This window comes from Polistes fuscatus, unplaced genomic scaffold, assembly GCF_010416935.1.
Source record: "Polistes fuscatus isolate 324 unplaced genomic scaffold, CU_Pfus_HIC Scaffold15, whole genome shotgun sequence".
NCBI lineage: Eukaryota > Metazoa > Arthropoda > Insecta > Hymenoptera > Vespidae > Polistes > Polistes fuscatus.
Window position 1 is genome coordinate 2,063,227 of NW_025113053.1, and position 25,054 is coordinate 2,088,280.

General features: G+C 27.2%; 1 protein-coding gene across 3 annotated transcripts in view; it reads right to left on the reverse strand.

Moving 5' to 3' along the window:
- Positions 1-25,054, reverse strand: part of LOC122514671 (ELKS/Rab6-interacting/CAST family member 1) — a 78,192-nt gene that overhangs the window by 38,088 nt on the left and 15,050 nt on the right. For all 3 annotated transcript variants that reach the window (XM_043631608.1, XM_043631609.1, XM_043631610.1), the window contains exon 2: positions 5,770-5,919. In XM_043631608.1, the coding sequence (XP_043487543.1) occupies positions 5,770-5,919 (150 nt within the window). The remainder of the gene's footprint in view (positions 1-5,769; positions 5,920-25,054) is intronic.

The window sequence follows — 25,054 nt, forward strand, 5'->3', positions numbered from 1 at the left end:
CATTAATAACATTACACGTAATAATTTTATACCGAAAAAATAATATAACAAATTAAAAATTAAATAGAATGAAATTTAAAAATGCGTTGAAAAAGGAAATCTGTATTTCTTTTTTTTTGAACAGCTGTGTTTGTCAACCACACGAATGACCCTTCTTTTGCTTCTTTTTTTCTTTTTTCAATCTTTCATCATCGTTCATAATAGTAAAGAAGGGAGAAAGAATAAAAACAAAGAAAAAAGCGTAGTATAACATGGGGGGTGTTCTTTCTTTTCATGGCTGGCAAATGGTCGATTTGTATTGCATTGCTGTTAGATAGCGTCGCTGTTTGACGTCTCCCATATAACGAATTTAGAAGACCTCTTTGACGACGGCAACGTAATTAGTTTCGAATTAAACACCCGCTGCTCTTACCATTACCCATTCCCCTCTGGCGGTGCATGAAAGTGTTTCAGTGTTAAACCTTTTTTCTTCGTCGACACCCCAATCATTTCATTCACCTTCTTTTCTTTTTTCCTCTTCTATTTCTCTCTTCTCATCTTTCAATCAATCGCATTTACCTTTTTGCACTCAAATTATTCAGTCCCCATTTTACTTTTCTTTTTTTCAATTTATTCAACACGCATTGGAATATTTGGAATAATTGATGATTGAATTTTTAAAGGATACCTTTTTTGTTATTTTTGTTAATTTTATTTGGAGGCTTAATTTTTTATATTTTATATTGAATTTAACCATTATTATTTATTATTAATGTAGGGATTCGTGAAAAAAATTTAGACCGTTGGATTAACTGGAGGACCGGGATTCGAACCCGGAATCTTCCGCTTTTATTTCCGGGCGACTGCTCTTTAACCATTGAGCTATCCAGGGCCCACCGTCCAACTTCTTCACGAATGCCTATTTAAGTATTTGACTTGAAGACGCTCGCATCTCATATTAATTATTGTATGCATTTGAAAATGTTTTATAAAACAATTGGAAAAAATGATCTATGTTCAATTTTGTTGTTATCTATGTTACAAGATTGCAATATGGAACATAGAACATTGTTCTAATCATCCATGCAATTAATGGAATTTCAAGGACATGTTTTACTAATAATAATAATAATTAATATTTTAAATACTGAGACGAGTACATTAAAAAGAATTATACTTTTGCATACAAAATTGAAAATTCTAATAGAAGTGATGCTTTACGTGATAATTTCTTCAAAATGAATGACAGACAGAGACAAATAGAATTTGTAAAATGGGGACGATGGGAATGGTCGATGGACCACAAGCCAACAATCGTTAGATTTTATAATGAAGTAGAAGAGATGGGAGCCAGCGAGGTGAGAAAGCAATGAGAAAGCAATGAGAAAGCAACTGCATAAACTGGCGAACGGCCAAAGGCGACCAGTTGCTTGCTTTCCATAGTATTGTATGTTTGACCTGTCTGCGACGATTTCCTGGATGAAGTCTGAGGTAATCCATCCGAACAAATGTTTCGGATTGTATCAAACTAACAATGAATTATTTCTTAAGTAGATATATCTATACATCTATTATGAAAACTTTGACTCAACTATTTTAACGAAACTCCTAACTTTCATTAAATGTTTCATTCTATTATAACTTACTGTATACGATCTGAGAATTAACTTCTTTTTTGTAATCAGTTAACACTATTCTTATATGAATTTTTTTGATTAATATTTTGTAAAATAATAATTATTTTTTTAATATTCTTGATAGAAGCTGGGTAAAATTAGAATTGCATTAGGGTTGCATATTTATGTGAAATATATCTGATTATTTTTTATAAATACTGTTCATCTATTTTAGTAACATTGATAAATTTATATGTTACATTTAAGAATATTGTGAGAGTAAAGTACTGCATATTTATGTGAAATATCTGATTATTTTTAATAAATACTGTCCATCTATTTTAGTAACATTGATAAATTTATATGTTTTATTTAAAAATATTGTGAGAGTAAAGTACCGACAGTTTTTGCATTTATTTATTAATTTAATATCGACAATTGATATTTTATTGAAAATACTCGCAAATTATTATGCAATATTTAAAAATATTGTAATTAAAGTATCGATAATTTTGATATTAATTAAGTAATGTAACATTGATTATTCGTATTTTAATATAAATATTAACTATATATTTGAATATAAAATACTGTTAATTTATTATATTGAAAAATATTCTAATTAAAGTACCAATAATTTTGGTATTAATTATATAAAGTAGTATTGATTACTCTCATATTTTTAAATAAATATTGACTAAATATCTAAATATAGAAAAATATTGTTCCGAATAGAGATAGCAGTATTTTTTCTTATTTAAATAAAAGAGAGCAAATTAAAAGGAAATGAGAGTGGCCATCAATTGTGTTCCACATCGGCTAATAAAATCGTTTCGTTTTCAGACTCTTTTGGAGCGTTTATTTCATAACATCGAATACATTTCGAACACATTCACAGTTTGATCGATCGATAAGTCTCAATAATGCTTGTTACGAAGTCAAGCCGCGTAGAATTGACTTCGTGGTAAGTAGAAGCAGTCAGGTGCATTCTTGATTTACAAGTTGCCCATAATTGTACGACATTGTTCAACTCGAGTTCTTTCTGATTTTTTTTTTTCTCTTCCTTTGAGAGTTATTATGAATGTAATTTTTTTTTTCTGTTTCTATTCTCCTTTAAAACTACTTCCCATTTTTCTCTAATGACTTATCTTTTCCTATTCATTTTCAAAACTTAAAAAAAAACGTATACATTTTAAATATAATATGAATTAAATAAAACAGAGATTTGGTGTTCATAATTTAATAATACAAAATTAATAATATTTAAGTAGAATACAAAAATTTCGAAATTCTTTAATTTTATAATATAAAGAAAATGATTTTAAAAAAATGAATTACTAAAACTATCTAGATACTTTAGATCAAACCTATATCGTAAATTTTATCAAAATATTATCGATCACAAAGATTATTTCGTTTATTTCGTTTATTCAAACATAAAGAATAAAAAAACAAAAAGAAAAAAAGAAAATAAATATAAATAAACAAATAATTAAATTATAAAAAGATACATAATAATAAAGATAAAAATATAAATAAATAAATATTATATATGTACATAAAATAATATAAAAATAAATAAATAAGTAAATTAAAAAAATAAAAAATAGAAAAAAGAATAGAACAAAAGAAAGAATACATACATACAAATAAATAAATATAAATAAATAAATAAAATATACGTAGAAATTAACAAGACTATATAATATATTAACATAATAATAAATAAATTTAAACAATTAAAGTGAGCTTAGACAACATTAAATGGACGAAATGAATTGATGAAAGTGGTTAAAAGAAAGATACGAGAAAAGCTACAATTCTTATTCAAATAACAGTCAAAATTTTATCGACTACTAATTAACTAATTAAGAAAACAATGAAAAAGTGATAATGTAAGGAAAATAAAAAAATATATCTGACATCGGGTAAAAAACACGATGGCTTTGAAATTGATACGTAGCAACAAGTATCTTCATCAAGTGGTTGGTCCGCCATTCACCGACTAATTGCTTGTACTTTGGCAAACACCTTTCGTGTTCTTCCTCTTACCCTCTCCTATTCCTCCAATCTTCCCCCGAACCCCCGAAGTCAGCCAAACACTCGACAAAACTGGCTGAATTTATTTTCTATTCTACTTTAACATCCATCGAAAGATGCGCTCGAATTTTCTTTTGCATTCGAATGGACAACAACAATAAAAAATGTTTCCATTGAAGTAGACCTAAATTTATTATATTTTTGAACATCTAATGAAATTGTTTTTGGCGGGTCTATTCGACTAACTGAATAATCGCCAAGTTGGCAATATTTACACGTTGCCAAGATTTCCGGAAGTGTAGGGTCGACTAGCAACCTGGCAGAACAATCGGTCGTTTACCTCGAACATAACCTAAACCTCTTCGTCTATTTTCGTACACATGCGAGACTCATTCCTTCTCTCTCTTTCTCTCTACTTCTTCTTCTTCCTCGAATAGTCGATAAACGGGCGCCATCCACATAGTTATAGTCTCAATCGTATGAAGAAATTTGTTCTTAGAAATCATTCGATTCCATTAATTTCTCATCCGATGATCCGAATCTTTTATTCCAGTCGTATAATCAATTTTTCAATACAAGATTCGAGAAATTATTCCAAATTAGGTCAAATTAGAAATATTTCATTTCATCATCATCATCATTATGTATTATTTATTACAATGAAATTTATATTTAAATATATATATATTAAAATATAAATATAATATAATTAATATATAAATATATAAATATATAATATAATTAATATATAAATATATAAATTAATATAATTAAAATATAAATTATTATACGTATGCGTATAATAATTTAATTAATAAAATTATTTGAAAATAGATGGGAGGATGTGTTTAATATTTCAATTGGTCGATTCAATTATTTATTGATAAATCTATCTATTAAATTTTATTGTGTTGTCTTTATAGAATGAATTGGAACTAATATTAGAAATTAATTAGTTTATAAAAGGTTCATATATTTAAAATACAAAAATGAATCAATTACAAATGAAATAGTATTCAAATAGATTTGAATAGGTTGCGCGGTTAAGGTTAAGCATGCAATGAATGCAATATTAGCGTTAACCCCTTTTCTCCTTTCTCATCCATCCTTTTTCATTTGATTCGAACTTATGTACTCGCCCTCTCATACTTCATTCCTATTATTCGAGATTATAATGATTCCAACCAAGAGCCGGCATTCATCTCAAAGAGATTCCAATCTTGGCATGGTCCAATTCGGACTGCTATCTATTGTACTTTCAATGACAAAAAAAAGTCAAATAGAGATAACACGTTATAACATATACAGGGTGTCCTACCTAATTATTTTATTCAATTTTTTAATGATATGAAAAATGTTTATAAGACACACTTCGATTTTAAAAGAGATATATCACGAACAAGAAATGTTCTTTTATAAGGTCATTTATTATTAATTTTTTTAAAGGTCACATCAGTATTTTTTATCTTATAAGAGTATACGTTTTAATATTGTAACTTGTAGCAAGTAAAAATATACATTTATGTGTATAACTTAAATATTTTATTATTTTATTAAAATTTTGAAATATTTAAATATAAAAAGAAAGAAATAATAATTATAATTATAATAATAATTATATATATATAATTATTATTTAATTATAAATAATTATATAATTTATATAATATTATATAATTATATTTATAAATTATATAATTTAATTTAAAAAAAAAACATCGAGATATACTTTTGCAATAAATAAATGTAAATTTTGAGATAAATAAATGCAAGCGATCACGCATACCTAAAAATTTACTTGCTTCAACTTTACTGTAAAATTGTATACGAATATATTATACAGTAATTGAGTACTTAAATATAAATTCGAGTCATGTGACGTAATAATTCTCTCGATAAATCTTCCAATACATATCATGGTTACTTTTAATCGTATAATGCAGCTGTTACCGTTGTTAATTAAACGAGTACACATCTCTTGAATATTAAAACGAAGCATCGAAATTTGAATAAAGTAACGACGATTATCATGAAAATTGTGCTCGTTAAATGAAATGAAATATTCAAAAATCTAACAAGAACGAATCGATATTTAACCTAGTCATTATTTTGATTACGTATTTGCGAACTTTACCTTTATCGTGTCACGTAGGATGGCAATTTCTCGTGTCAGATGTTCATTTTCGTTAAACAAAACTTCCATTTGTTGTTGCATCTCAACGTTCGGATTACGCATCCTTAATCTAAGTTCCTCTTCTAATTGTCGTACTATTATTCCTTGTTTCTGTAATAAATAAGAACAAAACACAATGTTAGAATGGTATTTCATTATTTTTATACGCATCAAATATTTTTTTAAAAAGGTAACCTCGACCAAAAAAGAAATGTTCCATTTTTTTTTTTGATCGTATTTTTACACTTCCTTTACCATATTTTACAATATAAACTACATTTTTATACATGCTTTGTTTTCAGTTTCGTAATAATCTAAAGAGAGTCACGTTAATTTGAAATTAAACGATTATCAATTTTTCAAGGAAATTTCTACAAAAAAAAAAAATATAATCTCGTCTAATAACAACACACATACCATAATTAATTATTTAAAACAAATAAATTATTTAAGATAACACGTAAAATTATATTATAATTGTTATTTATTTTTTTTTAATGGGACTGCATAAATTATAATTAATAATTATCTAATCGAGATTAATATATCTTTCTAATCGACAAATAAATGCTTTAAAAATAAAATAAAAACATAAGATAATATAATAATATATATATAATTATTTTTTATTTATATATATATGTCTTTTGTGTAAATGTCGTAGGTTATTTTAAAATAACTATTTTATATTTAAAAATAATCTTGTTTAAACAAGATATGGAATATGAGATTTATTTTGCTCATTTCTGCTAAAAACAGGATTATGGTAGACAATAGATCCGACGTAATATGTATTTTTGGTGCTCGTTCAAGATTCGTGAAGTCTACCTCGTTAGACATTACTAACGACGTCGATGCAAATGCCACGTATATATATGTGTGTGTGTACTTATATGTGTGCGTATATTCAAATATATGTGTATATATTTATATACATGAAGATAGTATCATATAAACATCTAGATGTGTAGATGATACATATGCTGTCTGTGTAGACAAAGCTGTAACCAAAAGAGAGAGAGAGAAAGAGAGAGAGAGAGAGAGGAACAGCCTTAAAATACACGAGACGGTTTGTAAATCGATTCTCTTCGTTCCTCCATCCACCATTTCTTTCAACTCACTTTGAATTATAACATAACTTATCATTTGAATATTATTTTTTTATATTTTAAATTAAACTATAAAATATTAAAATATATATATTAAAATATTTAATAATTTATATTTTAATAAAGCTTGTATATTTTTTAATTAAAAGTTATCTTACATTTTATTTGTAATAATATTCTAATAATTTTTCTTATTTTTCATGAAAAATATTCTATATCCCATATAATTATATATTATTAATATTCTTTTATAAAAATTTATTGAAATCTAACTTCTTGGCTTATATCTAATATTAAAACTATTTAATAAGAAATTTATAAAAACTGGTGTGTGTACTTATGTACGCACGTAAGAAGTTATACTTCTTTGCCGTACCAAAACGAACATAACCTCAAAAACCTCAAAAATAACTTCAAAAAAAACTTCAAAGAAAAGAAATAACTTAAAAAAAAAAAATATTATTATTATTATATATATAAGAAAGAATAAAAAAAGAAAAAGAAAATATCAAAATATAGATATCAGTCACTAAATATAAGAAAGATATATCGAATTACTTCACGCGTTAACAGTCATGGCGCGTTTACAGCATTAGTTCTCGCTTCGATCATTTAAGTAAAGCAGCGCTGAGTACGATTAGTATTTGGATGGGTGACCCGCTTGAGAAAAAAGGGGGGAAGAAGAAAAGAAGACAACTTCACGCCGTATACTTGAAATCGCTTTGCCGCGCGTCGTAAATACCGACAAACTTCATGGTGTCGTTTTTCCAGACGCTCGGAACAAAATCACTCTCCATTACATTTTCCCCAACGCGCGAAAAGAAGTATAACTTCAAAAAAAATCAGATTCTAATTTTGTAATAAGATTACCTACCCTCGCAAAAGCCTATAAGAAAAATCAAACATAAATTAAACCAACTCCGTGATCGATCAATAAAATAACAAATAAAAACTATATCAAATACGTTGGATCAGTAGATAAGATAATTGTCGAAGCGGTATCGTTCCAATTCGCTGTTTATTCTCTATCTATCTTTTACACACGGAATATAGCATCGAAAGCTTACGCACATTATAATCCAAGCTCGTCGGGGGTCGATAGTTCGACCAGGGAATAATAAAAAAAAGATAAAGAGATGGTGGAAAAAGAAAAAAAAAAACGAAAGAGAAACGACCAATAGTACCGATTGACCCGATTATCTGGAACGAGCAGTGCCGTATAACATCACGAATGGTGGTGGTGATGGTGTTGGATGCTTGTGGTGGGAGTTCTAGTTACACCACTCCCCATCTCTGGAGCAGTGACGTAATTTCCTCCCATAACGAAAGTATTCCGCAGCTCTCACTCAACCCTCTTCTCTACCCCCGACCCCCTCGTACTCAACCACCTCTCTCTCTCTCTCTCTCACTCCCCCTTTTCTTCTCTCCCCTTTCCATTCCCTTCCCAACGATCCTACTCTCTGTTGAACCCCTCAACACCCCTCTTGTATCGCAATGAACCATCCTAGGGAGCGCTTCAAGCCATCCCCAAATTCCCCTTGTCACTAGTACCCTACTTTCGGACATTTAGGACACCGTTCTATATTAGAGACACATTTACTCGTAAACGAAAACGTGTCTTACATTAATATATATAATATAATAATATATATAATAATAATATATATAATATAAATAATATATATATATATGGGTTTCACTATTAGTTATATGCATTTATATGTAGATTTAGTTTTAAGTTGAATTGTAAGATGATAATAATGATAACAATAATGATTGAGATAAGTATAATGATAATGAAGAATTTATTCATTTCTCATTTGTACTCTTCTACGTTACCTATTATCTAATTGAATTATCTTTCATATCATATTTGTAATTTTATTTCATCTTTATGGTGTTTTGACTTTTTTTATACATTATAGTGAATTGATTAGTGATATGTGAATTATTATTACGATTAATGTTATATTATATTTATATATTTTTATATATCATAATGTTGAAACAATTATTAATTTGTCTGGAGACAAAAATGAATCATTAATAATAAAAAATAAAATAATTCGCATTATTTATATTAATAAGGGAAAATAAATATTAAAATAAAAGATAAAAGATAAAAGTATAATCGCAATGTCGTATAATCGAATAGACGAATGATTTCTTGGAATAAGTAAAAAAACAGAGATAAAAAAACAGAATCGTTAGAACGTGTAGAACGTGTAGAACCTGAGTGTATTACGAAGAGGCGATTAACCCTTGCACGGAATTCGATCTAGAAAAGGGGACACCGGTTTGTGTATCGGTTTCTTCGAGCAACAACAAGCATGATGTCGAACGCCGATCGAAGATCACGCGACGAAAGAGAATAGAAAAGAGTAGTTGGGAGGTTTATAGTTTAAACGAAGCCTTTCTTAAGACGTCATCCTATTAACGAAGGCGTACATCCTATCTTTTACCTTCTTACACCTTTTTTCGCACAATTCTATCTATATACTAATTAATAAATATATCTATCATACATATCTTCTTCTTCTTCTTCTTCTTTTTCTTCTGTAACGTTGTTAACATTCGTTTATTATTTAAAATGAAAAATTTGAAAAAAAAATCGTAACAATTGTAGTTTCACTTTTTTCGCACATTCTATCTATATACTAATTAATAAATATATCTATCATACATATCTTCTTTTTCTTCTTCTTCTTCTGTAACGTTGTTAACATTCGTTTATTATTTAAAATGAAAAATTTGAAAAAAAGAATCGTAACAATTGTAGATAAATTGTAAATCATGTTTCTATTTGTTGTGTTTTTTTTTCTTTAATTTATATTTTTAATTTCAATATTTGTCAAAAAGTATTCTCTCGAAAAGGTTTTATTGATTTATAAAGTCATTAAAATTAATTAATATATATTTTGTTACGCGATATTTTGTTGGGATTAATTTATCATTCTTTTTAATTCATATTTTAGATATTTTCTTTTTCTTATTTTTGAAATATTTATCGATCGAAAATCATATAAAATTTGAATGAATAATATCATGATCAAATATTGATGTTATTAATATATTTTAATTTTATTTGAGATACTTCGTATGATAAGATGTTTAGTCATGTTTGTCCGATCTAAAAGTATAATTTTTAGAAAAATAAAGTAACTTTGTATACTCTTGCTAGAATTACAAATGGGGGAAGAAAGGGTCATAGATAGGTTCATTCTTCAATTTTACGACTTCGGAGAAAATGCTGAGACAGCAGCCTGTCTTTGGTATGTATAAAAATTATTAAGAGCATGCTCGGCCCCAACACCGAGAATAATAGGATTGTCAGAAGGATCGATGATATGTTATGAGTAAAGTCAATAATGTTTTCTTGGAACGTTTAAAGAAAAAGAAAAAGAAAAAGATAATTAAAGAAACAGAGAGAGAGAGAGAGAGAAAGAGAGAAAGAGAGAGAGAGACAAAAAAAAATATTTAAAATAAGTTAAAAGAAAGAAAAAAAAAAAATACATGTGTGCAGTTTACACGTGGAAGAAGTGAAACTTTTAGAAAACTAAACTTGGAGAGAAAGAGAGACGAGTGTTTACATTTTATACTATTTATGTTACCTAATTATATATATTAATAGTATATTATAATAATTAATTTTATATATTTATAATTATAATAATTTTTTTAATATATAATATATTATAATATTAATTTATAGTATATATAATAGTAGTAGTAATAGTAGTATAGTAGTAATAGTATAAATAAATAATAATATATATAATAGTAATTATATACTATTACTATATATTATAATACAATAATATATTATACTATAATACAGTAATTATATACTATTATAACTACACTAATATATTATACTATAATAGTAATTATATTGTTATAATATAATATAATTACTGTAATATAATAATAGTAAAATATATACTATAATATAGTAATTATATTGTATAGTATTACTATTGTTGACAATGCCTAGGAACTGCTAGCAATGGCGGATTTCCAGCTTTGACGGTAACTATATACTACATTGCATATTATACAAACTTAACGAAATTTTCAATTTCAACGAAGGTTCGTCTATTATATCTTCGGCTAGTCGGCTACTTTCGACTACTATAGATATTTATGTTTAATTCTTTTTAATGTCGTCCCTTCATTTCCGTTTCATCGATTGCGTTTCATTGAATTTCAAATCACAACGAAAAACAAATTTTCACTTCAAAAAGGGGAATACCCTAATTCTAATACTAAGAAATAATGTTAAATATTTAACTTTAATTCTATAAAAAGAACACACACACACACACGCGTGCACAAATATTTTTACATTGTTAAAATCGATAGATGCAAATCGATTAAATTCACAAAAGAAAATGTCAAAGATGGAAGAAGAAGTATAGTAGTGAAGAAAGAAATAGGAAAGATCATTTACTATGATACGAATTGTATATTCCATCTGATTTAATAGAAATCGTAGCGATATTGGTACGTGATACCATTGTACGATCAAAATGCAAAAATGAAAGATATCTATTCCTGTTTTGAAAAAAGAATGAAAAGAGAGAGAGGGAAACCTTTCTACTACGATTCTCTCGTAAATCGTCGCATTCAACGTCGACCGATAGATGCGTATCGTTCTTGGTGCTCCGGCTTCGATTTGTCGAGAAAAGAGTAATCTTTTTTTTTATTTTTTTTCAAAGCAATCTGATCGCTCGTATTCAATTCCAAAGGAATCTAACCCACTTTTGACCAAATTCCATCAACTTGGATATCAAATTGCAAGTACAGAAAAAGAAAGAAAGAAGGAAAGAGGAAAATTGAACAATAACATTATGAAGAATTATATTATTATTATTATTATTATTGTTATTTGTTTTTTAATTTTTTACTTTTTGCTAACCAATAAATAATATGATACAAAATAATAAAATATAATTTTATAATTTATATATATATATATGTATATGTATGTTTATTATATTTTTATTATTATAATAATAAAATTAATTTAATATAATATTATTTATATTATATATTTTTATATTTTTATCATTATAATAAATATATAATAATATTTATTTTATTTTAATTATATATTTTATTTAATTATATATTATATAATATATAATAATACTTATTTTATTTAATTATTATATATTATATATTATATTATTATTATATTATTATTATATTATATATATATATTTATGTATATGTATATATATATGTATATATGTTTCATCTTTTTTTTTTTTAAATTGTACTTCTTTTGACGCGTTAAGGAAAAAATGATGAGAGTGAAGCAACACGAAATCGATATAAATCAATATTTTAAATTCAAGTATCATTCAAAAAGAAGGGTGAACGGATCGATGAATCATGCTTCGAACGTTACACGAATTTTACATATTACATATATGGAATGTTTCTGGTTGACATGACCCGACATATCGAACGATCGTAATGCGGTGTTGTTTCGCATAATGAAAACTAATTAATTATTTACATCGACCGCGTCCTACTCGTAAATTTGTCGCTCTATATATATGTGTGTGTGCATATACGCGTGCAGTATGCACGTACGTGTGTGCAACATGCATTTACGAACTCGAGGTCCGAAATTTAAACGCGTTTTACCCAAAATTACGTATCGTTCCGATACATTTCCTGAAATATCTAAAGCTTCGATTTAACGAAGCGTAGTTTAATCGATTGCAATAACAAGAAGTAGAAAGAGAGAGGGAGAGAAGAGATGATTAATCAGCTGCATGATTAAAAACGAAGATAAAATCATAAGAGAACCTAAATCTAAGTACACTCATTTCAACAAAAAATATGATCTTATTATTATAGTTAATAATTTCATTTAAAACAAATTAATTAAGAACTCGAATATGTAGTCGATTAATTTATTTTATTTTATTTGATTTGATTTTAGAATTTCGTTGAAAATAAATGTTTTAAGTCGATTCATTTATCTCATTTTAGCTGATTTTATTTAAGAATTTCAATTTAAACAAATTTTGAACATAATTCGAATTAAAAAGTCGATAGATTATTTAATTTCATTTTAATTCGAAGCTTCGTTGTGAGTAAATTAAAAAATAATCGAATAAATTAATTAATTAATATAAAACAATGATCTTTGTGTAATAATAATCGATCTTTCTTTAATTTTTCTAAGATTTCTATTAAAAGTCATCGTACCGAAAGTTCACAAATCTTTTTGGCAAAACGATGCTTCCTTTATCTTTTTTTGGTTTTTTTTTTTTCTTCCGAAAATAAAACGAACTTTTCTCTGGGTACTCGTAAAGTTCACTCGTGACACGCGAAAGCTCTTGCCTTTACCTTCTTCTTTTCCCCTTTTATTTCCTTTCTTTCATTCTTTTACTTCTTTCCCGACGAACTTTCTACGGGAGAAGAAAAAGAGAAAAATAAACGGGAGTAAAAAGAAAAAATTCTTCTCGAGACAATCACAGTGCGTTCTTCGAATTAAATTCTAAGGATATCTGAAAATAAGCCTCGGAGATTGTCAAAGAGAGAACGCTCGATTTCTTTTTTTTCCTTTTTTTTCATTTGACATCGTCCTCGTCATTGGTACAAATTACTAAAAGAGAAAAGAAAGAAATAGAAGAAGAAGAAGAAGAAGAAGAAGATGCAATTTAAGATGGTAAGAAAGGTGTAAATGTGCGACAAAAAAAGAAGGAAAAAAAATACGTGCTTGCAATTCACACAATGAAGTGAAACTTTTAGAAAATAAGCTTCGAGAGAATGTGACGAAAATGTTTACATTTTATACTAAATATTATATTACATATTATACTAACTCAATCAAGTTTTTAATTTCAACAAATGACACGTGTGGTTTATGGTAACTAAAGTATGAAATAAATACTTTGATCAAAATACTATTGAAATACAGCGTCAATTACTATTTTTGATTTTGTTGCCGATTCAAAATACAGAAGATGCAATTAAGATGGTAAAAAAGGTGTAAATGTGAGACAAAAAAAGAAGGAAAAAAAAATACGTGCTTGCAATTCACACAATGAAGTGAAACTTTTAGAAAATTAAGCTTCGAGAGAATGTGACGAAAATGTTTACATTTTATACTAAATATATTATATTACATATTATACTAACTCAATCAAGTTTTTAATTTCAACAAATGACACGTGTGGTTTATGGTAACTAAAGTATGAAATAAATACTTGATCAAAATACTATTGAAATACAGCGTCAATTACTATTTTTGATTTTGTTGCCGATTCAAAATACAGAAGATGCAATTTAAGATGGTAAAAAAGGTGTAAATGTGAGACAAAAAAAGAAGGAAAAAAAAATACGTGCTTGCAATTCACACGGGGTTGAAGTGAAACCTTTAGAAAATTAAACTTCGAGAGAATGTGACGAAAATGTTTACATTTTATACTAAATATATTATATTACACATTGTACTAACTCAATTAAGTTTTTAATTTCAACAAATGACACGTGTGGTTTATGGTAACTAAAGTATGAAATAAATACTTTGATCAAAATACTATTGAAATACAGCGTCAATTACTATTTTTGATTTTGTTGCCGATTCAAAATACAGAGGATGCAATTTAAGATGGTAAAAAAGGTGTAAATGTGCGACAAAAAAAGAAGGAAAAAAAATACGTGCTTGCAATTCACACAATGAAGTGAAACCTTTAGAAAATTAAGCTTCGAGAGAATGTGACGAAAATGTTTACATTTTATACTAAATATATATATTACACATTGTACTAACTCAATTAAGTTTTTAATTTCAACAAGTGACACGTGTGGTTTATGATAACTAAAGTATGAAATAAATACTTTGATCAAAATACTATTGAAATACAGCGTCAATTACTATTTTTGATTTTGTTGCCGATTCAAAATACAGAGGATGCAATTTAAGATGGTAAAAAAGGTGTAAATGTGAGACAAAAAAAGAAGGAGAAAAAAATACGTGCTTGCAATTCACACGGGGTTGAAGTGAAACCTTTAAAAAATTAAGCTTCGAGAGAATGTGACGAAAATGTTTACATTTTACTAATTATATTATATTACAAATTATACTAACTCAACCAAGTTTTTAATTTCAACAAATGACACGTGTGGTTTATGGTAACTAAAGTATGAAATAAATACTTTGATCAAAATACTATTGAAATACAGCGTCAATTATTATTTTTGATTTTGAAGGTGCGGAAAAGGGTCAGCTCGTTTCCAAGATGACCAATCAGGAAACTCAGGGGCCAATAAAAAAGCTCGGGGGCTAATAAGAATGCTCGGAGGCAAATACGATATCCTCCGGAAATTCAGCACACTGTTGGAGCTTTAAAGCTCGTTTTCGTCCCGATGGTACTCGAGGCTACTTTCCTTTACGGCACTTATCGTGCGTTTCGTCGGTTTACTTCGCGTTTACCTGCCGCCATCGTCACATCACAGCTAAGCTTTAATTATTCCTTTTGGAAAAAAAATAATAAATCAACGGCGCGTGACACGGTTTCCTACTCAACTAACTAAAAGGAAATTAAATATACAGCAGGAAACAAAAAAAAAAGAAAAGAAAAGAAAAAAAAAGAAAGATCAAAAGGACAATAATTGTTTTGTCCTTATTTAATTTGTCTCCTTTCCTCCTACGAATCTTTGAAGTTGAATTTATGTTTTCCGCTAATTTTTTTTTCTTTTTATATTACAAACAATTCATCTTTTTTGAAGGAAAGCTCTGAACGTCGCTTGAAATTCAAATGAAGAAACGATAGGAAAAAAATTTGTTCCATAAATACAAACTGCTATCGAAAAAAGTGACATGGTTCGGTTCTTTTATTTGATTTTATTTTATTTCGTTTTATATTTTATTTTGTTATCATGAAATTTATATTTTCTGTGCGACTCTTCTTCTCTCATAGGTTGAAACAAATGCTAGAAAAGAAGGTGCACACGCGCAATCATCCGATACAATACCATTACTACTTTTATTACCATTACCACCACTACCACCGATCCTAGCCTATCACCACTAGCATAGCCACCCTTACTCGAATCGATTTTACCCCCGGGTGGAAGCAACCAAGCGAACTCGGAGTTTTTCCTATATTCGGTAAACGTTAAATTCGAAAATCGGCCGAAATCTCTCCCCAGGTATAGATAGACACGATTTAACAACCAATTTCCATTGGGTTAGTTCAAACGATGATTTAGAATGTGTTAATCTTCTATAACATTATGTTACTATCAACTAATATATTTATATATATATAAATATTTATATAATATTTTATAATTTATATATATGTGCATGTATATATATTTTTTGTTTTGTAAAATGGAAATTTATATTTTATAATTGTTACTTTATTTCTATAATTATATTATAGAAATATAGTATAATAATAATAATATGTATTACAGAATATAAAATATATTATAGAATTATAAAATATATATATATATAAATATAAATATATTATATAAATATATTATAGAATATAGTATAAGCAATATCATAACTTTCGTAATACGTTTAAAAACTTCAAAAAAAACTAGCGAATAATAAAGGGTTAATTAGATCTTATCGCAATTAAGTTAGCTATTCTTATTTTATTTTTATTTCTTCCAGCTAACTAGATAAAATTTAAAATTCGATTCAAGAGTATCTTCGTTTATCTTTTGTAATTAATTAAATTAAACTTTGTGTTTGTTCTCTGTTGTGGTATTAAAAATAAACGAATTAGAAAGTAAGATCGTATGAATATTCATAATTATTGATTTTAAAGAGAAAGAATATTATTTTTTTTTTAATATCAAGAATAATAAAATAATGAAAATCTTTGAAATATAAGAATATGTAGATATTCTAGATATTTTAATCGAGCTCGAAGTCTCTTAATTATCTCGATAACTCGTACGAAGGCGTCCTTTGAAGAGGAAATCGGGTATGTGTGCCAGGACATAAAAATAAATCATTTGAAGGAGCACGCGGAGACGCCCTTGAGGACGGTCGCGACCAATAAAAATAGAAGTTTAGAGGAAAAGATTAAACGTGCTGGCAATCGACCCGTTTTATTCATTTTTTTTTCTTCCTTCTTCCTTTCTTTCTTTCTTTCTTTCTTTCTTTGTTTTCATCTTTTTTTTTAGACGATCAAAAGTTTTTTCATCAACTTACGTCATACTAATTTATTTTATATATATTATTATATTATTTTATATATTATTATATTATTTTAAATATTATTATATTATTTATAATATTATTATATATTATTATTATTTATAATTATATATATTATTATATTATTTTATATATTATTATATTATTATTATATTATTTTATATATTATTATATTATTATTATATTAATTTATATATTATTTTATTATTATTATAATAATATAAAATAAATATAATTTATTTTATATATATAATTATACTAATTTATATATATATAAATATTTCTTTTATATTAAATAAATGAATTATTGAATAATTTTAATTAAATGAAAAATGCGCTTTTTAATATATCATACAATGTTTGAGTTACACGTATAAGACAATATTTCTAATCGAGCAGCAGTCCAAGTGTGAATTATGATAACAGGAACGATAAAATGACAAAGCTCGTAAAAGCAGCATGCACACATACTAACGTCAAGTATGAGAGCTATCGCTCGTATAATTACAGCTTTTAGGTTGGCCCAACTGTAATTAAACGATGATATGGACTACATCCTAACTTTAATCTTTGCTTTATGAATTAATCACAATTTATCTTTTCTATCTTCGAAACAATTCGAATATGCAATTAAGAAAAAAGAAAAAACAATAAATTTCGAGACAAATTTATCTTCACGCATTCATCGTCACGATTAAAATTAATCACTCTAACCAATTCGAATGAAAACTTTTTAAAACTACAGTAAAAAAATAATCATCGATTTGAAAAAAAAAAACAATGAAATTAAATTATTAATTATAATAAATATAACAATAAAATTATATAATCGAGAATGAATGCATCTAATTGTAACTTGTGTATAAATTAACAAAAAAAAAGAAAGAGAAAAAAAAACTTTTCGGATCAATACCACGAGTATATAATAGATAGAATAGGAAAAAGAGGGGTGGGGGGGGGTAGAAAAATATAGTTTGCAGGAAATCTTAGCACGATAATCTTGGAACTGTTGGCTAATACCACGGAAAATGGTATAGATAGAACACAGAAACTAGATAGTTCTCTCTATATATATCCGTGTATAGTAATTCCAAGTATTTCACCAAGAAACATAGGGAACTTTAGCACGAGCCATTTAAGTGGGCCGATATCGGAGTAAAGCTCTTTCAACGGCAAAGAAAACGTCTGAGAGAAATCAACAAAAAAGAAATAAGAAATAAGAAAAAAAGAAGAGAGAGAGAGAGAGAGATAAGGAGGGAGAAAAAAAAAGAAGGGGGATGAGGGGAGAGGGGGTAAAAGTTGGCTGAGTCTTCTCATTCATAAGACTCCCATGGAACATGTCGAGAATTTCAGCTCCTCGGACTTTGCGTGTTCTTACCCCTTTTTCTTTCCCCTCATTTCATCTCTCACCCTTTTACTCACCCTTTACCCACCCTTCTCTACAAACGTTGGTCACGTAGTAGAACTTTTATGACGTGCCAAAAGAACCAACGTTGTCCGTTCGAAATGTCTCTTCATCTCTATCTCCATTTCTTTCTGTGTGTGTGTGTGGGGGTGTGTGTATGTGTGTGTTTGTATGTGTGTGTGTATCTTTTTTCTTTTTGGGGTTTTACCAAAGCTTTTTCCTCCCGTTCGTCCTTCGATCGAACTCTTCCTACTCACTTACAAGAATAAAAGGAAGTGGTAGGTATCGATCGAACGACATTTTTAGTCCCCAGACTTCCGGAAAATCCGCTGGCCAAATAGACGCTTTTTTTTTGACGAGTCAGCAAGGGGAATGTCATCGGTTTTGTCAAATAGTTAGATAAGAACAAAAGAAATAGAGTAATTTTTGTTTTGTTGAGGTTTTTCTTTTCGTGTAATATTTGTAATAAATTTGAGAAATTTAATTGGTTAACGTATCATATGTAGACACTGATATATTGTTAATTATGTTAATATATTTAACTTTATTTGATTTGAAACAAATTCTATGGAATAATAGAATAAATCAAATAATATCTCCAAAATGTTTCTCTCCTTGTCTATCTAGTAATTTAAAACTAGTAATATTTAATGTTATAAGTTTCCTAAAAATATTTATTAAATTACTTACTTTTTATTAAAAAAAAGAAAAAGTAAAGAACACATGAAGATTTATAGTAATTTCTTAAAATATTACAACCTTCTTTTAACAAATTTAATAAATTTAAATTAAAAAATTAATTAATAAATTAAATAAAAATTAATAAATTGAACTTTATTTGATTTGAAACAAATTCTATGGAATAATAGAATAAATCAAATAATATCTCCAAAATGTTTCTCTCCTTGTCTATCTAGTAATAAACTAGTAATATTTAATGTTATAACTTTCCTAAAAATATTTATTAAATTACTTAGTTTATGTAAAAAAAAAGAAAAAGTAAAGAACACATGAAGATTTATAGTAATTTCTAAAAATATTACAACCTTCTTTTAACAAATTTAATAAATTTAAATTAAAAAATTAATTAATAAATTAAAATATAAAATATTTTTCTTTTATTATAAATTAAATAAAAATTAATAAATTGAACTTTATTTGATTTGAAACAAATTCTATGGAATAATAGAACATATCAAATAATATCTCCAAAATATTTCTCTCCTTGTCTATCTAGTAATTTAAAAGTAGTAATATTTAATGTTATAAGTTTCCTTAAAATATTAAATTAATTACTTACTTTTTATTAAAAAAAAGAAAAAGTAAAGAAGACATGAAGATTTATAATAATTTCTTAAAATATTACAAACTTCTTTTAACAAATTTCTGAAATGATTAATTATCTATAGAAAAAAGAATGATTTATTAGAAATAAAAAGAAAAAAAAAAAGAAAAAAACAAATATATCAAGGGAGGAATAGAAAGAAGTAAAAAAAAATAATCGTAAGCCTTTTTTTTCACGATGAACCAACAACGTTCGTTCATAAAGTTTACGTTCTAACAGTCGAACGGATCGAACCTTACGTAATCCCACGGAGGACACTGGAAGTAACTGATAATCAATATCAGCCGTCTACAAGTTGTCAGTGTTCCGTATAGTTTAACAATGCTAGGAATTTTCAATCTGTGAAACTGTATTTGTATATATACGTACATACGTATGTATGTGTGTATGCGTATGGACAAGGATAATGCATACATTTTACGAAGAAATGAAAGAGACGGTTAAATTGAAAGAACGAGAAGGGTAGAATCGTGTAGATAAAAATTCCGAAATTTTAGGGATACAAAAGAAGGGTGGATAGTGAGAATAAATAGAGATAGAGAGATAGAAAAAGAGAGAGAGAGAGAAAATAGAAGCTCAACGTTATCGAGCGAGTACAAGAAACCTTTCCATCCCCCTTTCCACCCCTTTCCACCCCTTGCCATACTCTCCTATCTTTTTTTTTATCTTTCCTTGCCGTAACTTCTTTCTTTCATTTTATTTCTTTCTCTCGTTCGGCTACAATACTCTCCTACATTTTCTCTTTCCGTATCTCGTTGAAAAGAAAAAGAAATTTCTCTCGTTGATTCGTAATCAACTATTATACCTTCTAGCAATATTATACTAAATTGAACGGACCTTCTCTTTAAACAGAATTCACGTCATTCGAATCATAGATTATGTTTATTGTATTACTAAACTTTATCCGTTACCATAACGAGTTTGCACGAGTTTTCGTGAAAATATTTCTAAAATACAATGGAAAACTTAAAGGTATGATATAAATGTTCATTTATTTTAGAAAATGTTATATTTGTTAAAAGTATGCGAACGTAATCGTGAATTTTATTAACTAAAGTAAATCATAATTGAAGACGATAACAATAACTTTCGATGAAATTAAATTACTTTTTGTATTTCAAATGTTTCGAAAATTTATTTTAAAATTTGTTCAATAGTTTTGACTCTTTCTAAAATGTTTTATCTCTTTTTTACTATTACTAGGTTGATTAAAGATTATTTTGATTGATTTTTTGATTGAGTTTTCATGAAAATATTTCTGAGATACAATGGAAAACTTAAAGGTATGATGATAAATGTTCATTTATTTTAGAAAATGTTATATTTGATAAAAGTACGCGAACGTAATCGTGAATTTTATTAACTAAAGTAAATCACATAATTGAAGACGATAATAATAACTTTCGATGAAATTAAATTACTTTTTGTATTTCAAATGTTTCGAAAATTCACTTTAAAATTTGTTCAATAATTTTGACTCATTCTAAAATGTTTTATCTCTTTTTTACTATTACTAGGTTGATTAAAGAAAATAAATAAAATTATTTTGATTGATTTTTAAACGTGACTAATTTAATTAGTAAATAACATTATTTTCTTTTACAGATAATTCATAATTTTATAAACATTGAAAAAGAGGAAAAAATTATTAGTTTCAATAAGTGAATATTTCTTCTAAGAAAAAGAATTAATATTTTTAAATTTATTATTATCTTATATATCTTTTTTTAGGATTTTATGAGCTGATTTAAGTTCGATCTCATCAGATTCTAAAAGATCTAATATATACACGTATTTAAAAGAAACACAGTAATCGATAGAAAAGAAATAAATAGCTTAGGACGTTATCGATTGAATTTACGAGCAATGCTGACTTTCTTTGATGAAAAATGAAAAGAGAAAAGGAGAGAAACAGAGAGAGAAAGAGAGAGAGAGAGAGATGGGAATACGTTAAGATGGTTTCCGTAACACTCGAGAAGTTTGAAATTAATTTAGAAAATTTCTACCAAGATCTTCTATCTCTCTTTCTCTCTCTGTTCATATATTAGACAACGATAAGCAAGAAAATTTCTAACGAAATTAATTGCGAAACACTTTAGAAAGATATTAAAATTATCTTTGCTGAATGAAATAATGAATAAGTTGTCCTTGAGTAAGTAAACACGAAAAACTTGATTAAAATTAATTGAAATTCTTTGATACGCGTTTTATCATTAAACAAGCAGTTAATCCAAGGAAGTTTCGAATTTGTTGGATTTGTAAATAATTGAAGTTCCGATCGGTTGGGTTCTTTAATTGTTTATAGAGAAATATGTGTTGCTTTGATGAAATATTGAATTTTCTTCTAACGTTATTCTAAATTGGTAGAACCTACTCGAGCGTTATAATAACTTCGACGATTGGGAGGAGCCTCCTGCACAAGCTTTAAAAAGACTTTGCTTATTTTCACGTGTATATATCTACGAACTAAACATAAACATGCGAGATCCGACCAACCGAGTTTTCTTATACCATCGATCGTAGTATAGTTGTTACTTGCATGTTTCTACTAAGTTAACATGAATAACAAAATATTTTTTAAATTTCATTCCTAATTTTTTCTAATCCTTTCCAATATTTCCAAAAGTGTTCTTTCTTATTTTTATTATTACTAGGTTTGTTACTAAAAATAATAATAAATAAATTTTCTTAATAGAATCTCAGTATGAACACATTTGCATGAACACACTTCAAGGAATTTATTATAAATAATTTGTAATATTGAAAATAACGAGTTTTAATTATTAAAGTTAGATTTTAAAAAGAAATTTTTGTTAATATTTTTAAACAGTTTCAACGCGTACTTTATGAACGAATTTTAAATCGTGTGACAAAGTTTAAGAATTCGTATATCTTGTTTTTTTCTTGTATTCTTCAATTAGGTATCATTTTTCTTTTCGTTTAGATCATGTTAGATCAAAAACGTTTCTTTTAATTTCTATAATTACGAAACGAACGTTTATAAACGAACGTTTATACGAAAAGTTTTCCTTGCGATTTGATTTTCCATTATTTCGTGATTTATTAACTTGACTTTTTTTATTCTCCCCGCTTATCCACATTTCTTTTTTTCCTTCCCTCGAGATTGTATCCGATTAAAAAAGAAAAACACGAGTCGATAAATTTTCTTTTTTTACTTCAAACTCACCCAGTTCTTAGTGCACTTGTTAAAAGGCCCGACAGTAGTAGTAGTCGTCCTTCGTGACTGACCGTTTTCGTGACTTCCCTGCGATTCTTCGAAACGAACGCGATAGCGAGTTGCACCATCACGAAAACAAGACATTTTATTCTACCCACGGTCGTTCAACTTTCAATCATTCGTGAAATCTCGTTTACTTGTTTTCCTAATTCGTTGTATGAACGAGAAAAAGAACAAAAAAATTTTATAACACACGCACACACACACACAAAAATTATAAAAAGTCAAACAATACGAGTGTAGGGAAAAAGATGAACGAAATTTTTACTGGGACTAATAAATCAAAGAGACTAAAAAACAAAACAATAAAAGAGAGAAAGTAACAAAAGAAAATACGTATAAAAATTTCAAAGTCGCGTCAAACAATTACAAATACAACTGAATACAACTGCCACCTTTTATTCGTGTTTTCAGGTTAACTCTTCGTTCTCTTGTATAAACCTAACTAAAAACTTTGATTATACATTACTGTCCGTGTGTGTGTGTGTGTGTTTGTGTTTGCGTGTATATTCGTGTCCGTAGGGAAATATATCGGACTAAAGAATCAAAAATGAGGCTAGAAATTGCTGCGTGTATGCCCGTTAGTGAGCACTTTTTAGATCGCATATCTTTTCTAGTTCGTGATAAATAGTGGAAACAAAAGAAAATAGGGAAGTAAGAGTGAGAGAAAAAAAAGAGAAAGAGAGAGAGAGAGAAATGAATGTATTCGACACAAGTTAGTGTACCTATTCTCATAGCAATACACACTTTTTTTTTCCTCGATCGAAGAAGCTTTTCACGGAAGTAGGAAAATCGATATTCGTCATAAATCATGGCTAACTTTTCACCCGTTTTATCGCGTTTTTTTAATCGAGATTGTCGTTTAGATTTTTTTGTTTTCTTTTTTTTATTTCTTATTCCATTTTTTTACATTTTTATTTACGTCACCACGTTATTTATAACGGAACTGTCAGTTTTTAGAACAGCAACAATTTTATTTCTTTTTTACTTATTCGCTTTCTTCGTTCACTTTTTTATTTCTCCCCCCAAAATTTTTATCGACGATTTGGTTTTATTTATTCCTTTTTTTTTTATTTCTACTTATATATACAATTTTCTTTTATCGCGTTCATTCTTTATCAGAGAAAAAAATATTCTTCTTTTCTTTTCTCGACGCTATTTTATTCCATCCCAGGTTTCCTCCTTTTTTTCTTCGTCAATTCTTATCTTCAAATTTTATTTATCTTCTTTTCGACGTAACTTTTTTATTTCTCTCTTTTTATTCATCTATTTTCTCTGTATTTTTATTCATTTATTTTACCCACGCAATTTTCTTTTATTACTTCATTTAATTATTTGAAGAAAGAAGAAGAAGAAAAAAAAGAAGAAGAAAATAAATATAAAAAATATTGAAGATTTTATTTTTACGAAATGTTGCATATATTTTTTTATCGATCGAGTTCAAAAGTTAAAAAGCTTACGAAAATAAAGAGGAAAGATCGGTTAGAAGTAAACAGCGAGCAACAAGGGGTCGACAAGTGGTAAAAATTGTACGGTAAACTTGGCCAATTTTGGCACGATACGCGTTACGCCTATACGTCAAGAGAACATAACCTTTTCAACGTGCTCGTATTTTCTAGTGACTTTTCAATTCCAACCATTTCAAATTTTCTCCTAGTTATATTTTCGTTCCCTCTTTTTTTTTCTTTTATTTACGATACGATTACATCCCAGAATATAATTTCAATAATTAACCTACGCGTATGCTACATTTAGAAAATTTGATAAAGCACACGCATTATTTTAATTCTTTTCAACATCGTATAATGAATAATTCGAAATATCGAAATACCAACGTTTATTTTAGATTAAAACGTAAATTTATATTTAAATTTTATCATTATTATTATTATTATTATGATTATATATACTAAAAAGTTAACGACAAATTTTACGATAAAAT